At 39.9% G+C, this 21,594-nt stretch overlaps 1 protein-coding gene across 24 annotated transcripts in view; it reads right to left on the reverse strand.

The window, feature by feature from the left end:
- Nucleotides 1-753: 753 nt before the first annotated feature.
- The window catches only part of PLEKHA5 (pleckstrin homology domain containing A5), a 189,922-nt gene continuing 169,081 nt past the window's right edge, over nucleotides 754-21,594 (reverse strand). For 13 of the 24 annotated variants that reach the window (XM_081022669.1, XM_081022666.1, XM_081022684.1 and 10 more), the window contains 14 exons: nucleotides 18,675-18,737; nucleotides 16,689-16,769; nucleotides 16,405-16,554; nucleotides 15,881-15,982; nucleotides 14,546-14,660; nucleotides 14,339-14,382; nucleotides 13,235-13,423; nucleotides 12,315-12,435; nucleotides 7,562-7,677; nucleotides 6,444-6,653; nucleotides 5,229-5,411; nucleotides 4,412-4,527; nucleotides 2,660-2,805; nucleotides 754-1,676 (listed from right to left, as the gene is read on the reverse strand). In XM_081022669.1, coding sequence (XP_080878795.1) covers nucleotides 1,642-1,676; nucleotides 2,660-2,805; nucleotides 4,412-4,527; nucleotides 5,229-5,411; nucleotides 6,444-6,653; nucleotides 7,562-7,677; nucleotides 12,315-12,435; nucleotides 13,235-13,423; nucleotides 14,339-14,382; nucleotides 14,546-14,660; nucleotides 15,881-15,982; nucleotides 16,405-16,554; nucleotides 16,689-16,769; nucleotides 18,675-18,737 — 1,671 coding nt within the window. In that variant the 3' untranslated portion in view covers nucleotides 754-1,641. Of the gene's footprint in view, nucleotides 1,677-2,659; nucleotides 2,806-4,411; nucleotides 4,528-5,228; nucleotides 5,412-6,443; nucleotides 6,654-7,561; nucleotides 7,678-12,314; nucleotides 12,436-13,234; nucleotides 13,424-14,338; nucleotides 14,383-14,545; nucleotides 14,661-15,880; nucleotides 15,983-16,404; nucleotides 16,555-16,688; nucleotides 16,770-18,674; nucleotides 18,738-21,594 lie in introns of those variants that run through there. The other 11 variants (XM_081022675.1, XM_081022674.1, XM_081022671.1 and 8 more) reach the window with 2 other exon arrangements.

A 21,594-nucleotide genomic window follows, 5' to 3' on the forward strand; every position in this document is an offset into this window, starting at 1 on the left:
CTGATTTTCACTGGGACCCCAGCACACAGGGGAAAGAAACCCTTTGTGCCCCAAACAAGATTCAGGCGAAAACTGCCTCGACACAACAACTCATGTTAGGAAAGAAACTCCCATTGCTGCCACTTTCAACAGAAAGATTGGCACTTATGGTGCTCTATTAGTGGAAACTAAAGGGAAGAGTGAAGCATATAAAACTCCCCATTACAATGTACAGAGGGCTAACTATTCTGAAATGAGTAGTTCTGGGAATATCTGTGGCAGATACAGTACTGATTTATAAAACACTTCCACTGTTTAATATAATTAAAAAATATAAAAGTTTGATTTAGTCCACATGAGAATGTGAGAACAAAATAATTAATGTCATGTTTACTGTGGATGCATTAATTTGAGGGAGAGGGACCTTAATAATACAACCTGTAAACAAAGGCCTTATCAAGATTAACTGAGCCATTTAAGTGTCATGCACAAAATCTCTAAATCTATAGAGCTTAACCATACCATAAATGCTACTCTTCTGCTTTTAGACATGGAAACCGTGTTATGAAGGAGGGAGCCTTGTGACACTTCTTAATAATTCCAAAGTAATCCTGATCCTCTGATTCTATTCTCAGTCTAATGTGGACTGGAACTGCCCCATAACATGTGTTCTTCATTTGGACTTCATGAAACTGATCGCCCACATCTCTAAGAGGCAGAAGCCCTTTCTTCTAGTTAAAAGCTTCCTTGCAGATGAAGATAACATCCACACAATTACTTAAGAACATTTATTTATAACATGATATAAAAGAAATGAGATATGAACATTTTTATTTGAACAATAGTAAGTGGCTTCTTATACTTACATTGGTTGTGCTCATTGTATAATATATACACAATGAACATAATTACATTTGTACACAAACTTAACTGGGAACTGAATACCTGCTTATTGCTGTACATACCCTATTCCAAAAGAGGAAGAGCCCAGTACCTCAAGGTTCCTAACCCTTCATTTTTGTTTAAAGTAAGAGAGAGAGAGAGAGAGAGAGAGAGAGAGAGGAAGAAAAGTAAACACTAACATTCATGTCTATGTTGAGGACAGTATGGGAGAAACTGACATTGCAACTTGACCGAGAAATAATTACAGATCAGAAATAGAACACATCTTAACTCGGCAATAATAATAATAAAAAATGGCACATTTTAAATAGGGCATAAAACATTTACAAATCAAAAAGTGAAAGCAATACATGATTCATTTTTAGAAGCATAACTGAGGTTTAAGTGGTGATCTGTAAAAGCAACCCATGAAAAAGGCTAAAAAGGAAGCAAACTTAATTAAATTCAATTCTTTTTTAAAATAAAAAAAACCTTACACCAGGGAAAAACCACTTGCGAAGGTTCCGATTGTAGGCCGCACATTTGAAAAATAAGCCTTAATTATGTGGATGGAAGTCATAGTAGCAGCAGGCTGGTGTCAGAAGAACAATCTCCAAACTGTTGAGGGTACCGTGGGAGGCATTTAAAGCTCTCTTGGAATAAACATTTTCCATGAAGTGATAAAAAATGATGCTCTGTGGCCAAAAGCATCAGAACTATGAATTTCATAGATTTAATAAAATTGACTGTACAGTAACTTCTTTCCATAGGTCCGCTTTGTTAGCCGTGAATCGTTTCAGCAGAAGCTGGAAGAGCTGGAAAAAAAAGCTGAGTGAGGTTTATTGCACACAAGCCACTGAAAGAGAAGAATGTGGGGTTTTCTTTTTGAACCTGGACAGAGATAATGGGGACCACCTTCTGTAAAATGTGATTATCCATAATCTGAAGTAATCCTAATGGAAGAGCAACCCTGTAGCTGGATCAGATCAAAGCCCCATCTAGCTCAGCCATCTTCTTTCTTGATGGTCTGCCATTGACAGAATTATCCTCCATGAATCCCTAATTTTCTTTAAAAGTTAGGCTCTGTCCCGAATCAACTACCTATCAGTTTTCACTGGGTTTTAGCACCCGCAAAATATTATCTGGGGTGTGTGTCACTCAACACACAGGCACTGATTTTGACAGCACATGGGGGGCTTGAGGGCACAGGAGAGAAAGAGTTTGATGCACACAGACATGATTCCTGGACATTATTTTCTAAGAGGTGGTAGGAAGCCTTGTGTTTGGGTCAGAAAGGTGCCATTTCTTGTATCCTAAGAACAAAGGCATAAAACTCAAGACTGGTGGCTCTGTGGCAGAGGACATGCTTTTCAGAGATCCCAAGTTCTATCCCCATCATCTCCACTTCGAGAGACGAGGTGGCAGATGATGGGAGAGACCCTGGAGAGAAAGCCACTGCCAGGCAGAACAGACCGTACTGAGCCTGACACACAAATACTTTGTATTGGCAAAAGGCAGCTTCCAGCGTTATCCCCAAGGTTAGTATTTGGACATTCCAAATTATTTACCAAGACCAACCCTTAACTGGTGTTTTAGATGCCTGCCGTAACACTGCAGCAGTGCTTACGAACCTCTGCCAGTGCATGCTTATGATATCTCTGGCCTGGCCACAGAAACATCTAAGATGTTTGCTTTATTTCAAAGTTTTCTTTTGATTTTTTTTAAAAAAAATTAGAAGCAAAACTATAGTGCATGTTGTTATAATACATTTTGGCAGTCTACAGATCCTAAATCAAACCTGCTGCTGTTGAGTTTCCTCTTGAAGTCTGTGCTGGCATCTCAAACGAAGAAATAGTGTCCTCCTGCTCATGAATGCTGGTTTCTTCACTCTCTTCTGTGCTGCTTTCAGGTTTGTGGTTTGCAACTGGGGCCTCGTTCTTCAGGCTGGGGGTGAACAATCTAAGTTTAGAGTTTCCTCTAACTTCTAATTGGGTTAACTGATATTGTACACCACTTCAATAAAAGCCTAAAATACAAAAATACTAGTTGTGGTGTATATAGGATTATGAGATCACGTAACCCAATCTCGGAATCTATGCTTTTCTAGAAGAGTGGGGGGAAACATCAGTACTGCTTTCTACTTCACACACACATAGCATTTTTAAAATAAGACCTAAGAAATCAGATTACATATTTTTTCATTTTATTTATCCTGAGTGCCTGATGGGTGTCCTTCAGAAGAGCATTCCACAATTTGGGTATGGCCACTACGAGGGCTATGTCTTCCTGAACACGGCAAACTTATTTCTGCAGTGAAGACACCTAGAGGAGCTTCTGTAGATGATCTTAAAGCACGGTCAGATTCATGGGACTAGGCAACCCCTAAATCAACTTGCTAGTCACACCATCTGAATAGTCAGTGACTATACTGTTTCTGGTTTTGGGTCATTAAAGACTTGGACAGGGATCCAAAAGACTGCAGGCTCACCAAGGTTCTCACGCTTTCCTTTCCTGACTCAGCCCTTTGCATCCCCTCCTCCTACCCCAAAATAATTTCTGAAGGTCAGGGCTCTCGTGGAAAGGCTTGCAATGTGCCAAGAGCGGCTGCCTCCTAGGTATACACCAAAGTGCTTTGCAAGTAGGCACGGGCTTCTTTCGATCCCAGCCTTGTAGTTTTCCAACTGGAATGAATTTTGACACCTTTATCATGCTAAAAGGTAAAGGTAAAGGGACCCCTGACCATTAGGTCCAGTCGTGGCCGACTCTGGGGTTGCAGCACTCATCTCGCTTTATTGGCCGAGGGAGCCGGCGTACAGCTTCCAGGTCATGTGGCCAGCATGACTAAGCTGCTTCTGGTGAACCAGGAGCAGCGCACAGAAACGCCGTTTACCTTCCTGCTGGAGCAGTCCCTATTTATCTACTTGCACTTTGACGTGCTTTTGAACTGCTAGGTTGGCAGAAGCAGGGACCAAGCAACGGGAGCTCACCCCGTTGCAGGGATTCGAACCGCCGACCTTCTGATCGGCAAGTACTAGGCTCTGTGGTTTAACCCACAGCGCCAACCGTGTCCCACTTTATCATGCTAACGTTTTCAAAATGGGAAAATCTATTTCAGAGCCTTTGGAAGACAGGAACTTTTACGTTAGCTTTCACATGCTACGTAAAAGGCTAACACAGCTGGTTTTTAATGGCTGTGAGACTACTTTAATTCCTTTATTTAAAAGTTCGGCAGTGATCCAGAAACAAACTGGACAACTTTACATTTTAAAAAAATGCTCTTGAAACCTATATTATGTAATAGCTTCAACCAATTAGCACTCAGTACTTTATTTTCAGTTCCCAGAAATAACTACCTGAAGTGGTAAAGCAAGGGCTGATGTGGAGGGGGTAACTCTTAGTTTGTCAATCCCCTCCTATGAAGTGAAAAGAAATAGAATGCAGGGGTAAAGTCACCCCCTAAATTTGCAGATATAGAATCACTGCAATGACTTCTGGTTTTACTGCAAAGCCCCACACAGCTGCTGTTACTAGTAAGTTAGATTTGCTTTACCTGAAGTCAGCATCTTGTGTCTCTTCTACTTTTTTTAGCTTTTCAGAAGCCTCATAGGGAGTCCCCTCCTTTGGCTCTAAGACATCTGGTGACAGCTGACCTTCATTTTTTGGTAACTGAGGGTAAAAAATAAAAATGAATAAGAAATGTTAGCTATTTGAAGTACCTAAGTTGAAGAGGTGTGTAGATAGAAGAGTTTTATTTTCTGTTTTTAATTTCAGTTACTCAATCTCCTGCATTTAGGTTGGTGCACTTTTTAAAGCTGTCTCTAATGAACAAGCAGAATTAAGTTTGGGACAACCAGAAGGCACCAAGGAAAGAAAAATGAGGAGGTAAAGTTTCAAAGGTACACACGCTAAAAACACTTTTGTTCAGGAGCATTTAAGAAGCACATCATTGTGTTCTCTGTGTCATGAGCAGAGAAGACAGAGGTGTGCTTTCTAAGTGCCTCTAAGGAAGAAATATATTTTGAAACATGTTTGGCCAACAATATCTTTATTTTTCTGTACCCTTGAGATTTCACATCACTCTTTCTCCCAGTTAATTGTAGACTATCTGAACTCTGCATTGTTTACCCAACATTTGCTCAGTGATTTGTAGTAACCCAAACTATAATTTCAGTTTGAAAGCATGCTCTGTAAAAGAGAAAGAAGACTAGAAAAGTGGTAAAAATGTAGATCAGAGCTCCAGGCTAACTAATTAAGCAATTTCTAGAGGTTCCTTTGTGGGGAAGGTTTTGGTTCTATATTTTCTGACCCCAGGTCCTTATTTTCTGATTGTATGCCAATACATTTCTGTGATCAGGAAAAAGCAGTACCTGTGTAATAAAACCAGCATGATGTTCATTTGGCTGATCATTATTCTTATCCTCTGGACGATCATTATCTTTAATCCAAGGGGAGTCTTCTGCACAATTTTGATGGCTCTGGTCTGCATCACTTCCTCTAATGGCATACTCTAATTCCTTGGTAATGCATACAAAATCATCCTTCCTTTGGTTCTGCAGAGAATTTTTGATTTATTGTGGACAAACAAGGCAACTAACTGGCAGTACAATGATAAAGACAGACACTGGTTAGTCAGGAAACAAGATACAACAGGGACCCTCTGGACATCATTTTTAAAGCACATTCCTAAGATTTGTGCTCATGATGCTGTCTGGGTGCCTTCAATACTGTTTGTGCCTCAAAGGTTTTGGAGTGGTCACACACCTTCGCTTGCACTCAGTGCATATTCTGTAACTTCCTGCTGAAATACTCTAACTTTTTATACCAAAAATGTTCTGGTTATTTTTGTCCCACTTCTGTTGTGTTCTAACCCCTCCAGACAGCAATAATGTGGTAGCATGTGGTGGCATCACCAAACAAATCTACTATTAAAGCACCATTATTGTATCAAAAACATATTGCAGAATATGCCCACAATATAACCTCAGTCTGGAGGGGCCCACAGATTGTTAACTTCCTTGTAGAAAACATCTTACATGAGACTCCTTCTGTACATGACACATAGGTACCAATATAATGGGTAGTCACTAAACACCTGCAGCATAGGACCTTGCAATTGCCTGTACATTCCTGTGCACCAAACGTGTCCACACAGACTAACATTGCTCAAAACACTTTTTTTTAAACCAAAGAGTAGACCCCTCTATCTTTTAGTGATGCTACTGTCCATTCCAAAAAGCAGGGAGGAAGCTGCTAATCTTCTTGGAGAGAAAGATTGCTCTAAGACCATGAGGAGTCTCCAATATCCCTCACTCCTCTGAGATTAGTGGGGCTTAATATAAACACGAATAGTTTGGCATTACACTATCTGTTTCCACTCCAGGCCAACGTTTTCCTTACCCTCACAACAGGAACAAAAGCTCCACCTGACTGGACAAAAGAACTTCCTTCACAATATCTGTTTTCACATCCTTATCCAGATTTTGGAGGCAGCACAGAAGTCAGTCCTCAGCCATAAACTGAGGCTCTAAGAGCTTGTCTGTCTGTCAAGGAGAGGGTTGTGGGGGGATGAACGTGTGGCATACCTGAGACAACTTAAAAGGATTCTCTCTGACAAGGGATGGGCTTTGTGATGGGGACAGATCTGAGACACCAATAATATTCAGTCCTTTCTTCTTCTCTCTTAGACAAGCCTGCTGATGTCTCTTTATTCTTTCCATCTGCTCTTCCACTGTCATCCGGGGACGAGCACTTTCTGCCAAGCATAGCTGCTCTACTGCACTTCTTGGCCTCTCCTTGAAAGGAAAGAAATGTATGGTAAAAAAAAAAGCACTTCTAAAAAAGGAAGCAATGTTTGAGGGACACCTTTACTCTGCTGTTGCAATGGGATATACCATGCTATTCCCAATACACAGAAACTGGCATGATTTGAAGCAACAAGGTTAACTACATAGAATGTGAATCTAGAATTTTTAATCCATGTCAAAGATTTCCATCCACAGAATGCATTGCACTGTGATAAATTCCATAAAATACCACTGCCTCTATTCAAAGAGCATCATGTAAAAAACTCGCCAATAGCCTTATGGAACTAGAACTGATTACAATAATGCTGAACAAACTCTCATCTCTGATTCACAGAATGAGGTTGTACTGATGGAGTGAAAGCACTCTATTTTGTAAGGCAAGTTGGTTTTTGTCTACTGCCTATCAATGATGCTGCAGATAAATGTGACTGGGGAGAGGAGGCAGGGAAGAGATAGGTGCTGTGCTATTTAAAGACTAGCTCTTCATATTTCATCATGAATCAGCTGAACTTTTTCAGTAAGGCATTCATATCCCTGTGTATTTGGCCAAGGATCCAGGGGGTGAGAGGGTGGTGTTGATGTTCTCATATATACAATATGCAGAAGCCCACTGGTCATTATGGAAAACATACACTTGACGGATGGTGGCAATCCGACAAGTCAATCTTTTTCTCTACTATATGAAATTGTTCTCTGTCTTCCCATCACAGTCCTTCTGAATATTGTGCCAAGCAGGAGCATTGCCATGATGATCTTATACTACATGTTGGGCGGTGGTGGCGTCTGCTGGTGTAAGAGTAGCCACACAGTTGCACTGGTGCAATACCCTGAGTTGATGTGCAATGCAGATGGAGAGCTGGAGGCAGCAAGGGATACACTTCAAAAGTAGTCAATACCGTTCTTAGATCTATCTTCTTAGTTTTCCTTAAAGTCACATAGGAAGCTATTGTTGAAGATTCAGGTGTTGGTGACTTTGTTCTGGGAGGCACAACTCCAATGGGAAAATGAGAGCCTATAAAACAAGAGGGGTATTGTAAAGACCTTAACACAAACTCTAGATGCAGTTAATGTGAAACATGTTTTATCATGCAGTTATCATATTTCAGCACCTGCCTAACAATAAGTCTGCTCATAATAAGGATTTTAAAATACATTACATTGAAATCTAATGATTATAGATAAAAGCTAGGTCTGAAGAAGTAATGATTCTAGAATGATGGACCCCAAGTGCTGGTACTTCTCTTTTAAGATCCATGTACAAGTACACAATCTTTGATGCCAAGGAGCCTTAGACCCTGATCATTCCACTCCTGTGTTGCCCACAATTTCTGCACTCCTATTCTGCCAACAGTGCTTTATGAGGTGTAAGAAGGGAGACAGATGGTGGTGGATTCACTACAGCAGTTGCTGAAAGTGGGGCACTCACTGGATTAAGCAAGAGAAACCCCAGGACTATGCAACCAGAATAGGCTTGGGGGGGGGGGGTTTGAGATGGATTAACAATAAGAGCTTAACTTTTCTGCCATGCGTTTGGACAATAAGTTGCTGAGAGTTCAGTTATATTTACTGCTTACTTTGAGAATATCTGTGTTGTATGGGTTGGTTTGTTTTTTTTAAAAAACATTTGTTATTAATGTTTGGTTTTGAATTACCATTGTTACAAGCTGTTTTGGGAATTCCTATTAAAAAGACACACACACACCAGTGACTAACGAAACAGAATATTTATAATGTTATTAACAAAACGTTTTGACTTCCACCTTCAACGGCTGCTGACACAGATGATGTGTTCAGTCATCAAAGCTCTATAATTGCAATCTTAGAAACAGTATCTTTTTTTACTGGTGCTTCCTTTGAGCCCAGGGCTTCCTGTCTGCCTGATTATCTTGCCCTTTAAGAGTTTTTTTGGTGGCTATCACTTCAGCACAGCGAGTTTCTGAGCTGGGGGCCTTGTATTCTGATCCCTGACTTATGTGTTTCACCTGGACAAAGTGCGGTTCATGCCTCTGGTATGTTCTACTTCTAATAGGTCTCAAGAGGTGGTGTTGCTCTCTTTTTGTCCCAATCCTTCCTGCTCCCAAGAACATCACTGCCATTTGTAGTGGGGAAATTCGACCATCTCAGCAAGCACACAGTAGGAGAGCTTTGAATGTCTGGCGTGCTTTGAGATTTTATTTGCTACACGCAACTGAGTTTAGAAAGTTGGTAAGGCAATACTAAAATCTCAATTTTAGTGGAGATCTAACAACCAAGAAATCATCATTTTTTGGGGTATCTATTAGCAACTCATACATAAATTAATCTTACAGCAACCCTAAAAAAGAAACTTGTGTGAACAAGAAAAGCAGACACTGCCCTCATAAAAAACCCCCACTACATAAGAAAAACTTTTTATGTGCCACAAAACTGGGAAACACAAAAGAACAAATTCAGTTTGTACTATATACATGATTTGGGTTTTGCAACGTTATATTTAGAGGTATGGAAACCCAATCCTAAAACAGAAAAAAGAAAAGAGCACTTTGCACCTATATTTTGTGAAGGAGCAGGGTATGTGCAAAGGGGGGGGGGGACCTATCAATTTTCTTCAGTTTCTCTGTACTACTTTTAACTGGCTCAAGACTCCATTACAGAACAGTAAAACACAAACAAATCCTCACAGTGCAAATATCAACAGGCCATAATATTCTATGTATAAAACAATATTTATATTGTGTATTTCTTGTCACAGCATGTAGGCAGGATTTTGGAGTGTGGCCACTTTCTGCCAGCTTTCGTCTAAGGAACTTAAAATACAATCCTAATCCTTTTATACAGGTACAGCCACATAAATGACAATTAAAATCAATGCAGCATGCCCAGATCTCCCTCCTTGTTCTCAAAGCAGTGCAGGTGGTTGACAATTCAACACTGGATCCTTAAAAATGGGTTTCATCCTGCTTAAACTGTTTGCTTTGAACACTTTGGTCTGATGAAATGTATTACTCCAGCAGGAAATGGTACATTGCCAGTAGGATTCTTTATTTAAAACTAGCAGCATCATACCCAGAGCTGCTCAGGAATTCCAAGAAACCATTTTTACTTATTTTTGGTAAGGTTCAGATTGCTATCTTGATTCCAAATGGCATCCAATTGTATCCAAACAAATGAAAACTTGCTCCTTGATCACAGGGACCATCATGCAAGATTTTGTGAAGGTATCTTAAGAGGTGTCCAAATGCAGAGAAAAGAGACAAACAACTTTCCAAAATACATAGTAGATACTTTAATTAGATAAGAGGATTTTATTACTGGCTATCCTGCAAGATGTTTTCCCCTCCACTTTTGGAAAGACAGTTGTGGTAAAACTTTCTATGCATACTGATGGAAAGAAGTATTGCACCATAGTTTTAAAGAGCTGCATTGCTTTGTGCCTTGCATCTCCCAGGCCTGCTGCATGGTAGTTTTGACAGCTCCAATGAAATGTATGTGACTAAACTGCTGATCACTAGTTGTGCGATGAATGCGATTAGCAGAATAAACACACAGGTTAACATTCCCTACCTAAGCCCCTAAAGCTCTCAGACTGAGTTAATAGGATTTACTCTGAGACTTTAGCTCACCACTTCCTCTGCTGTAAGCAGATGCAAGGACAATTGTCTTATTAAAGCATCAATTTTGGTTTATTAGATTGCTGAAAGAAGCTGCACACATTTGCCTTATCTGACCATATCTCTCTAGTACAGGAGCAGACAGAAGTCTGACACTAGCAAGATGAACAAAATGGGTCCGGTATTTCCAAAGGGACTGTTAGAAAATGTGGCTGCTTCAGAATATAAACCATTCTACGTAAAGTGATGCTTCTTATTAGACCCCCTTCCTGTCTCAAGTTGAAATAACAGTCCAGTTCCTTGTTCTGAGAATGGTCTATCTAGGCCTACAGCACCCTCAGATAAATGCCCAATTGCTTATTTAAATAATCTCCAAGGAGGTGATATGACAGCATCCAAGGCTGCTTCTTCTATTACTGCACATTTATAGACAAAACTTTCTTCCAGTCCAGTCTACACTTCTTTTGCTTGAAGTTTACCACCTCACTGCTTCTTCTACAGACTTCAAAGTAGCCAGCTTATAGGCACTTCATCTGCTTAAATTGAATTTAGTGTAAGATGGAAAAGAGGGGAAACTGGAATCAAAGAACTGTAAGAGTACCCTGCCCAAACTGAAAGGCAGTGATAAAGCCAACTGGATATATTAATAAATTGGACTCAGGCCTGATGCAAACAAGAAGATATTGAAAAAGTAAGGTAGCCCAACATGTAAAATTGTTCAGGCTCTTCACCCCCCAAAAAATTATTTTTGCATTTTTCACCTCACCGTCAAACGCTAACCACCAAGCAATCCAATGGTGTGAAAAATCACTGAGGGGAACTGCTCCACACAAGCACATGTATGATTAGACTGCATATTGTACAAGGATTTGTGATGGCTATTTATATCCTTTCTGATAACTCTTTACAGACCATTCTATACATACATATATATATATGTGTGTGGGTGGGAGTGTAATATGCACATACATATCTTTGTCGCTGACCAATATGAATAATCTTTTTGTAATTAAAAACTAAGTTCCTGAATTTGCTCCCCATCCCCTTCTCCCTTCCAATCAGTTTCCCTTTCATGTCATGCCTTTTGAATGGAAACCACGGGGGCAGGTACTGTCTCATCACTGTTCACTTTGAACTGGTCTGGGAGCCTCCCTTGCCTTGTGAGCTAAAAATCCTTCAAATAAGTAATAAATAGGCAGCATAGCCTTGTGTAGCAATCTCAACATGCCATTCATGCTATTTACGTGAGTGAACTGAGCTTAAGGGAGTTTCATTCAAAACGGATTGAACAGAACAGATGCTGCAGTGGCTAGAATGCTGCCAAAAAGCATACATTTCTCCTCAGCCATAAAGCCCATGAGGTATTTCATCATATATAAATAAATAATATCCTTATTTGGATTTAATACCCAAAACTAAGGGCTTTGTAAAATCAAGGTGAACAAGCCTTCCACTTGCAGACTTAAGAATCACTAGACCAAAAGTGAAGCAATGTGGCTTAAAAAAAAACCAAACCCACACCAACCACTACAGGGTAAAGCTTATCATTTGTCTAGGAGACAGAGAAAACTTGAGAATTGCAATATTACGCTTTTCTCTTTTCTTTTTAAGGAGACAATTTTTTCCCTGTCTTTTGACAAATCTTGAAGTTCTGTAGTGCTGCCTTCAAGGATGTTCCAGCAAAATAATGCAGGAAATGGATGAACAAAAGATGGAAAGATTGTTCAAGGGCAATGACTGAAAATGAACAATTGTTTGGAGGAGTGGTATGTGCAGAACATGAGAGATGTGATTAGGCACAGCGTCAATATGGATTTCAAGGTTGATTCTCGGTATTATCTTTTATTTTTCTTCTTCCTGTGACTGGCTGAAAGCCTTCTCTGGTCGTATAATTAAACCTAATTTCACTATGCTAGCTTTTTCCTTATAATAAGAACAGGTTACTCTATTTGTAAAACTATAACCAATTGTGCTGTTTCTTCTGTGTGATGACAGGAGTTCCTTATTCCCCTATCAGGGGAAATAACCAACTGTTTAGCCTATATATTATTTTACCAACCTTTAGCTGCAGACATTTCCGACTCAGAAACTGGATCTGCCTTTTCTTCCCCATTTGATTCATCAACTTCTGCCACAGTTGTTAGCTCAGGCTCACTTTTATAAAGACGGTAATCTGGACCCTAGAGTCAACCACAGTAAAACATACGTTAGCATCTTCCCGTAAGACATGTCAGAACGTAACAGCAACATGGCCACCTGTAGAGTATGGCAATGATGATATTATATTCTGAAATGCCCTCTTCTTTTAAAGGCCCAAGACAACAAAAGATTGCTTACATTTTGTGTAGATTTATTTTTAACTGAACTGAATGGCAAATATATGCCAAGAGGCTGGATAGGCACAACTCCTGAGTACAGAACTTGTTTTTGTAGCTATGTGTAACAACACTCAGCTTTTACTGGAAAACCTATTGCTTTTTCTTTCCTTAGAGCATCACATGGAAAATTTGGAGAAAAGCGTTCGCTGCTTATCGCATCATTTCCCCCTGCAGAATGTAAGCATGTTGCGGCAGCTACCTATTGATGATTAAATAATCCTGGACAGTGCCAGGTACTGTCAATAATTTATTTAAAAAAACCTGTTGCACTTGTTTCAAAATACGATTTTTTAAAATAAAAAAAATAAACACCCACCTACCAAAATGGAACATAGCAAAAGCTCAAATCTGGTTTCAGAGCCACAAATATTGCTGGACAAAGAACAAAATGCAACCAGTCTGAGTCAATGGGTACACTGACATTCACATAATATTGATGAAAACAGAAGTGGCAAACATTAACAATGCAGCTGGGAGTAACACAGTTAAGCTGAAAAGAAGCAACGCCACAACATAAAAGTAGCTGGATGTCAAAATAAAATGGCAACTGTGCAGGGTGGTGGGATGACTGATGAAGAACGTGGCAGTTTTGGCCACTTACACAGTGAGCTCCATTTCTTTGGTATCCTTGAACTTGGTGAATCTTCCTCTCTTCTGGCAGATGTACAGGGCCCCTGCTATAACAGAGCAAGGAGCTGCTATCACTGGGCAGAGGGGGGATTATGGGAGGATGCTCTGCAAAGTCATAGGACCGAGGGAGTGGAGGACGAGGTGGGACTACTTCCTCTTCCTAAAGATTGCAGAACAGTCACCTGATTTAGATGTGCTCATCTATCACAACAATTATAACTTCTTTCACATATTTTACAGCAGTTATATTACAGGTTGGAATTAAAGGGACACTGCTGTAATGAGAGGGAGAGATTAAAAAAATAACTCTAGTACATCACCAGTGGACACAACATTTTAGCAATTTGTTCTTGGTCCACCTCTGTTTACTCTGGCCCCCTGGGGGGGGGCACAGAAGAAAGCATGCAATCTTCACCCACCCCTGAGCAAACAAAGGAACTTTCCTCAGGTCAATTTTTCTTGATGGTATCTCTCCCCCCCCCCCCCAATTCCCTATATTTCATGTGTTGATGCACTCTCACACATTTCAATTTAAAAAGTGTACATTCCCTCATAAAAAATAAAACGTATATTCTAGTTCCTTTAGACATTGCCTCCCACATGTCACTCACAGTGTCCCTTTAAAGCTACCCAATTCCTGAAGTTATTACAGGCTCAGAGACACTGAGCAATATCAACTCCCCAACATTTTGAGCAGGAATTGTGGGTGCTCAGCTCTTGCAGAACTGAGCTTATAGGTGCAAACACACATGTAAAGAATTTCTTGCTATATGAAATGTGTGTGGGGCAGGGTAAAGAATCAAGGTTCACAATTTGTTGGGGGAGGAATCAGGATAAAGGGAAAATAAGAAATGGGAAGAGATATATGAACTTATAAGAGTAAGAAGTCACAAAACATACAAAGAAATTGTCATTTGGGAGTTCAGCCTTTAGAATTAATCCAGTTTTGAAATCTGTTTATTTAAATATACTAAAGATACATAAAATAACTTTAATAAAAAGGACAAGTAGGAGATTTGAATCAGAAAGTGATTACAAAAGTCCCCCCCCCCCCAAAAAAATCCTTAGGACATACCTCATTTTTATATTTAGATGAGAAAGCCTTTGTTGCAATGATATCTATTTAAAAAGAAAGAAGAACATTTATTTTTATAATGAGTAATGAAATAAATCCTTGGTAGTGATCAACAGCTTAAATATTTCCTTTTCAATCACTGAAATGAAACTGTATTCAATCAAGAGGGTATATAACAGCTTCTAAGAGGCTGACATGCCAATTTACCTGCCTCTGCAGTGCTGTTTCTTTGCTGTTTATGTTTACTCAAACCTTCCATGACATCCTGAATTCGCCAAAGCTCCTTCTGAATTTGAGCACGTTGTATACCGGCTGACTCAGTCTGCCAGAGAGAAATGTTAAAATTGAGATTGTCTGCCTCCACTTTTTATAAAAAGCATTGACGGATTCATTGTATTTTATCATGCACACTTTTTTCGTTCTGGATACAATGCCCTTTTCTTAGATTGAAACAAAAGCCACTTGCAGGCCTCTCCCAAGGCAACAAGCTATCCAAGGCTGTCAACTGCTACCCACATGGGGCATTTGGGGATGTCAGCTTTCATCTACCCCGTGACCTGTTCCTGGAGCTTGGGGGCAGTGCAGGATGTGGAGAACAAAGGCAGTAGAATCCATTCACATTACACATTTTATATTATTTATTTTAACTGCAGTACTGAGGACTCTCTAAGATGTTCTAGAGGCAAAATGAGGGAACATTATGCACATGCTTGCACATTATGTTTCAGCTGTATTTTCCAAAATGTTTCTTTTTATTTTGTAACCAAATTCAGGCAGATGTGCTTGGGTGGAAATGAAGCGAAAACTAAGAGAGACTGAACCTCTGACCCAAATTTTGACTGCACCACATATTTCCTTGAGATTTTGTCCTTTCATCCCCACTCACTGCATTCCAACCTCTTATGGGGCAAAAATCTTATTGGATTGGATTGGATTCTCAACTGGCAGAATGACATGACAATGCTTTGGGAATTTCCCCCACCACATCAGTATACTAGTATCTTTCTTGGGACACAGGAACATACATCTCCAGTAGAAACTCATGTGCATAAGGCCTACGACCATAACAAAACTTACTGTTCTGAAGACTGAAGAAGCAGGTTGGCCTTATGCACATGAGTTTCTACTGGAGATGTATGTTCTTGTGTCCCAAGAAAGATACTAGTATACTGATGTGGTGGGGGAAATTCCCAAAGCATTGTAATGTCATTCTGCCAGTTGACAATCCAATCCAATCCAATAAGATTTTTGCCCCATAAGAGGTTGGAATGCAGTGAGTGGGGATGAAAGGACAAAATCTCAAGGAAATATGTGGTGCAGTCAAAATTTGGGTCAGAGGTTCAGTCTGAAGAAGACTGAAGAAGCAGGTAGGCATATCATATGTTCTACGCCATTATGCATTTCAGATCCTTTAACAAATGTGGGTGAACTCATTCATCTTTGCACATCACATCCAGAAGTACATTCTAATAGTATTGCATACATTTTGGTATTATTTCTGGCATGTATGGATATGATACAAAGTTTAGGCATTGGTCGCACCTGAACTTCTCCCAGCCGCTCCAGCTGCTCCTGCATGTGGTTCTTTGTGACCGTTACATCATACTCTAGTTTGTCATATTCCCGCCAAGCTCTCTCAAGCTCCTAAATACAGACACATTAAAAATGTACGCATGTTAGTTTTGCTTCATGGGTAAATCCAAAAAATATAAATTTGGGAGAATGCATGATGAAGAAAAATAAATGGTTTTACTACATTCAGATGGGTTGCCAGAAACTGTGGGTGGGTGGTGCCCTAAAAGTTGAACAGCTGATACACATCTCTGCAACTCTGGATCACTTTCCAAAATAAATGCATTCTGTTGTTCCATTGTAGCAAAAGGAGCCCCCTGCCCCCTATTTCCAAGGAGTGGTGAATTCAAGACAAATTAATGTTTGCTAGAGTGTAATAAAGAACAAACCTATATCTAGTCATTTTCTTTATTTAAAAAAATGCCTACACGAAGAAGGCCACCTGTTAACACACCACTGAGCTTTACTAGCTGAAGAAAAATTGCATTACTTACTGCGGTAGCTCGAGACACTTCTCGACAAGTGCTAAGGAGTCCATTCTGTAAATCATCCCTCTGCAAGATGACATTTTGTATGGCGGCTGGATTTTCCGCATTCATTTCTATCTCCTGACTGGCTGATAGCAGAGCTTGCTCAAGCGTATACTATGGTAATAAAAAGAATAATTTTAATGTTCCACATCATTGAACTAATTTTCTTTTTACTTCACTTATCAGTGTTCTGATAATAAAGCATGCAAAATAACATCCATTTTGGGTAATAAATATAATTGTCCTACTTTTTCCTTGTGCAGCTGCTGAAGCTTTTCTTCCAGGGCTTGGACCACTTTGTCTTGCTCGCATAATCGGCTAAGCTTAGTCTAGTGTGGAAGTGAAGATGGTAATAATTAGTGCCACTGGTTGTTTTGCGCTTTTTATTTTAAAAATCGCATACACATTGGGGGAGCCTGGAATATCTAAATGCAGATTACCATAGGCATGACCCTAAATTACACACCAAGCTAGGTTTGAACCACAGTGGAGTGTTCTGTTTTATTTACTATTTATTTATTATTACCCTGAGTCAGTAGGAGCCATTATGCACCTGGTGATCTACCTGTCCCATTCACTAAGTCAGGGAACGCTCCATACACAGCATGGGGAATCATAGAATCATAGAATCATAGAGTTGGAAGAGACCACAAGGGCCATCGAGTCCAACCCCCTGCCAAGCAGGAAACACCATCAGAGCACTCCTGACATATGGTTGTCAAGCCTCTGCTTAAAGACCTCCAAAGAAGGAGACTCCACCACACTCCTTGGCAGCAAATTCCACTGTCAAACAGCTCTTACTGTCAGGAAGTTCTTCCTAATGTTTAGGTGGAATCTTCTTTCTTGTAGTTTGGATCCATTGCTCCGTGTCCACTTCTCTGGAGCAGCAGAAAACAACCTTTCTCCCTCCTCTATGTGACATCCTTTTATATATTTGAACATGGCTATCATATCACCCCTTAACCTCCTCTTCTCCAGGCTAAACATGCCCAGCTCCCTTAGCCGTTCCTCATAAGGCATCGTTTCCAGGCCTTTAACCATTTTGGTTGCCCTCCTCTGGACACGTTCCAGTTTGTCAGTGTCCTTCTTGAATTGTGGTGCCCAGAACTGGACACAGTACTCCAGGTGAGGTCTGACCAGAGCAGAATACAGTGGCACTATTACTTCCCTTGATCTAGATGCTATACTCCTATTGATGCAGCCCAGAATTGCATTGGCTTTTTTACCTGCCGCGTCACACTGTTGGCTCATGTCAAGTTTGTGGTCAACCAAGACTCCTAGATCCTTTTCACATGTACTGCTCTCAAGCCAGGTGTCCCCCATCTTGTATTTGTGCCTCTCATTTTTTTTGCCCAAGTGCAATACTTTACATTTCTCCCTGTTAAAATTCATCTTGTTTGTTTTGGCCCAGTTCTCTAATCTGTCAAGGTCATTTTGAAGTGTGATCCTGTCCTCTGGGGTGTTAGCCACCCCTCCCAGTTTGGTGTCATCTGCAAATTTGATCAGGATGCCCTTGAGTCCATCATCCAAGTCGTTGATAAAGAATCTCTGATACATTATCTAATAAGGGGCAGCTCCTGCAGATAGGGAACTGAGTACCCACTACACATGTCCAACTTAGGACAAATAGTAAACCTGCTGTGGTGTTTGCAAAAACCTGGTACAATATCTGATTTATGAAGAGAGGGATGTCTTTTTGGTAAAGCCAAGTGACTAGGGCACACAGACTGTGTGTATTAAAGGTTCAGCTTACTGTACACATTATATGATACTGCTCTTGAATATCTGGGATAGGATGACCTATTCATTGGGGGAAAATGCTGCTGAATTTACAAGGGGCCCTGGGAATAACTGAAAGATAACTTATACACTGATTCCCTGTTTGCGGATCAACAAGCCGAAGTCCTACAGTGACTACTTTGTATGCATTTGCAACACAAGCTACTCTGTACAAACAAGAGAGAGTTCATTTTAAGGCTTTGGCCATACAGTCACATCACATTTTGTCTCAGAAAAGCTATTCCTCTTGTACCCTGTTTTTGAAAAAAGGTAAGGCTCAAAAGTTTCTGTTCTCTCAAAGGTGGCTGTGGGTAAAGCTACATTTTTTTTTTGCAGGCTTTCAACCACAGATTAGTCAAAGCGCATCTCAACTCTGTTTCAGAAAGTCAGGGAGATGTGACAGACTAATGTCACAACATACATAATGCAACATACATAAAGCCAACAGTACTTACATCAATATCTAGGTCTTCTGATCTGTATTTGTACAGAGTACCCCTACATTCATCTTGTGTCAGCTATAATAAGGAAGAACACTCCCATCAAACAAATTCACTAAAATCATGTAAAACAGTGTGCAGTCTAGTTAACATTTAATTAAGCATACATTACTTCATATTGAATGTTAAGCACGTAATATGCCTGAATGCATTTAATCAACACAAACACACACCATGTAAATTTCAGTTCATAATGGAATGCCAAATATGGATTGTCAGAAGGGGAAAGCACATCAGAGCTATTTATTCTTGCTATGAAGGTAACCTATGAAGGTAAAGCTAAGTCTGGAATTCCATTCATTAGTGATCTTCAAAAAAGTCTTTAGGAAAAAATGACAGAAAACAAAAAAGTTTAGATAATAGCCAAAGCAAGCAAGAACCAACAAACAAATTGGGGGGGGGGGGGAGAGATAAATCAGTTTCAATTATACCAAGGGTTTGGTATGCAGTTAAGAGGGCAGTGAATAAATTCTCAGTTGAGAATTCTGAACGTTTTCTTTTCTTTTACTTCTTAGTCTCCGAAAAACTCAAGAAGAGTTACATGAGATTTACAAAAAAAGGACATTATCTGTGAAGACAACAGAATGAAAACTGTAAATGCACTGTCTTTGACATGCAGGTTTTATTACTTCACTCTCAGCTTTACTGTTAAATAAGACTTTTAACACAACACAAGCAGCTATACACTACATACTCCTTTACACAAACAACTGGGCAGGGGCAACACACTATTTTGACAAATTTTAAAAGAAATGTGTCAAGGCAAGCAAGATTTACACCAAAGTTACACTGATGAGGGACTACATGGAGGAGAAACAATCAATTCAGATAGCAGAGGATGACAGTTGGGGTTCTACAATGGGCTGGAAAATCATTCAGATGCCTAAGTGCCAGTAAGGACTTTAGATACCTGAGTTTTCCAGTGTGGCTCTACTCTATATGGCTCCAATGTTATTGTTTGCACCTCCTTGCTCCCAATATTATAAGGGGCTAAATGGGACCGCAGCTAACACAATAATCACACTGCAGTCATGAAGACAGATTGTTGACATATTAAGTTCTCTTTCCAATTCTAGATTTCAGACTGCCTAGTATAAAGACACAGGTCAAAATATATAGACATACATTTCAGCATATGCATTTTAAAGTGTATTAATGAATGGGGCATTGAGGATATTCTGCACTGGGCCAATCTTCAGAGTGTGGTTAGGATGTTGGGAACAAGCTGCAGGCTCCTGTGTTCCTACTGCTTCCCTCCTGGCTTCCGTTGTATAACCATGAGGTAGTGGCAGGTCTGCATTAGCAGTAACTGTGGCTGATTTGTAAAGGGATCGCCTTGCCAACCAGAGCATATTTGAAGTACATTTTCGAACCCTAGCTTGCTGATTAGGTATGCTGATTAGTGCCAATGTGAACATAATGTTACAGCATTTTTAAAACTGACAAGGAAGGTGGGAGAGGGAAAAGGAAGAAAATGGCAAATCTACATTAAAGCATATTTGCTAACAGTTCACATGTTGACTATCTTCTCTACCTTCACATACATGCACAGGGTTTTTGTGTACAGAGTAAGAATGTAAGCTCTCTCTCTGTTTTTAAGGAAGGGCTACATCTGCAAGCGTGAGGCAAGGGTTTAGCCATACAAGCATTCCAACCACAGAATAGATCCCCAGAGGACTTTTTAAGTGTTTCATTTCAAGGCATATCCTCATGCAAATGTACTGTGTGACGATCTGAGATTATGCACGGTGTGATAAAGCCATATAAGTAACCTTGCTTTGAAATGAACATTTAATGGAATGAATACTGGAAGATGAAAAAAGCCACAGCACCTTCGAGTGTCATGAAAATTACAGATTTTAATTTGTTAGTACCTAACAGGGCTTTCTCGTTTTTAAACCCACTTGAAAATGGACTACAGATTCCATGTTGACTGGAGAAAGAATTGAAGAATGGAAATATCTTTTTTCATAATAATAATTAAAAACATGCTCAAACATGGCCAATGTATATCTGGCCAAGCTTACAACAGGAAAAAGATAAGATATATACATTTGTTTTTAAGAATTACAGCGTGGATGTGTACATTTCTGAAGATCCATCCAATTCTCACTTTGTAGGCAATTCTGAAAACTTTACTATTTGAACAGCTTTAAGTCTAAAACTGCCCCCCCCAGATCATTATCCAGATTTCTTGGAAGATAAGTTGCTTATTTAAAAAGATCTGTACTCTAAAAATCACAAAGGTGTATACACATCTTTTGCTCAGCCTTATCCTTCCAATTATATAAACTCAAATAGAGTTAATTCTACATAGGGATAATTCACAATATATTACCTTAGGGTTTGCATACTCCCTTCTCTTCTCATGAACTCCAATTCACTTTTCTTCTGGGTTCACAGAAACCAAGGTATGAAGAATTCAGGTTGACTAGCCACCATGGTTTGAGGCTACATGTGAACCATAGCTAGGATTACTGAAGCCATTCTTTAAATTCAGCTGCCTGTCTAGAGTCACAGGAGGTTGTCATTGGCTTCAGAACTATAGCCTGAAAAATCACTGAGTTGATGGAAGACCACAAAATGCAGCACCAGCTTTCAGTAATTTGCCAACTCTTTTCTGGGAACCCTGTTGTTCCTGTGAAGGTTACAAAGCTTCTTAGAAGCTTGATAATGAAAGACTTGTTTTTCTGAATGACAGCTTGCTGATCATACACAGATCTTGTTAATGGGCATATGGCAGAATATAGTCTAATGTGCTCTAGGGCAGACATTGCATAGTTTACATAGATCATAGATCAGAGGACATAAGATAATCCTGGATCAGGCCAGTGGGCCCACATAGACCAGTATCCTGTTCTCACAGTGCTCAACC

This window comes from Podarcis pityusensis (assembly GCF_964106645.2).
Source record: "Podarcis pityusensis genome assembly, chromosome: 10".
In the NCBI taxonomy this organism is placed as follows: domain Eukaryota; kingdom Metazoa; phylum Chordata; class Lepidosauria; order Squamata; family Lacertidae; genus Podarcis; species Podarcis pityusensis.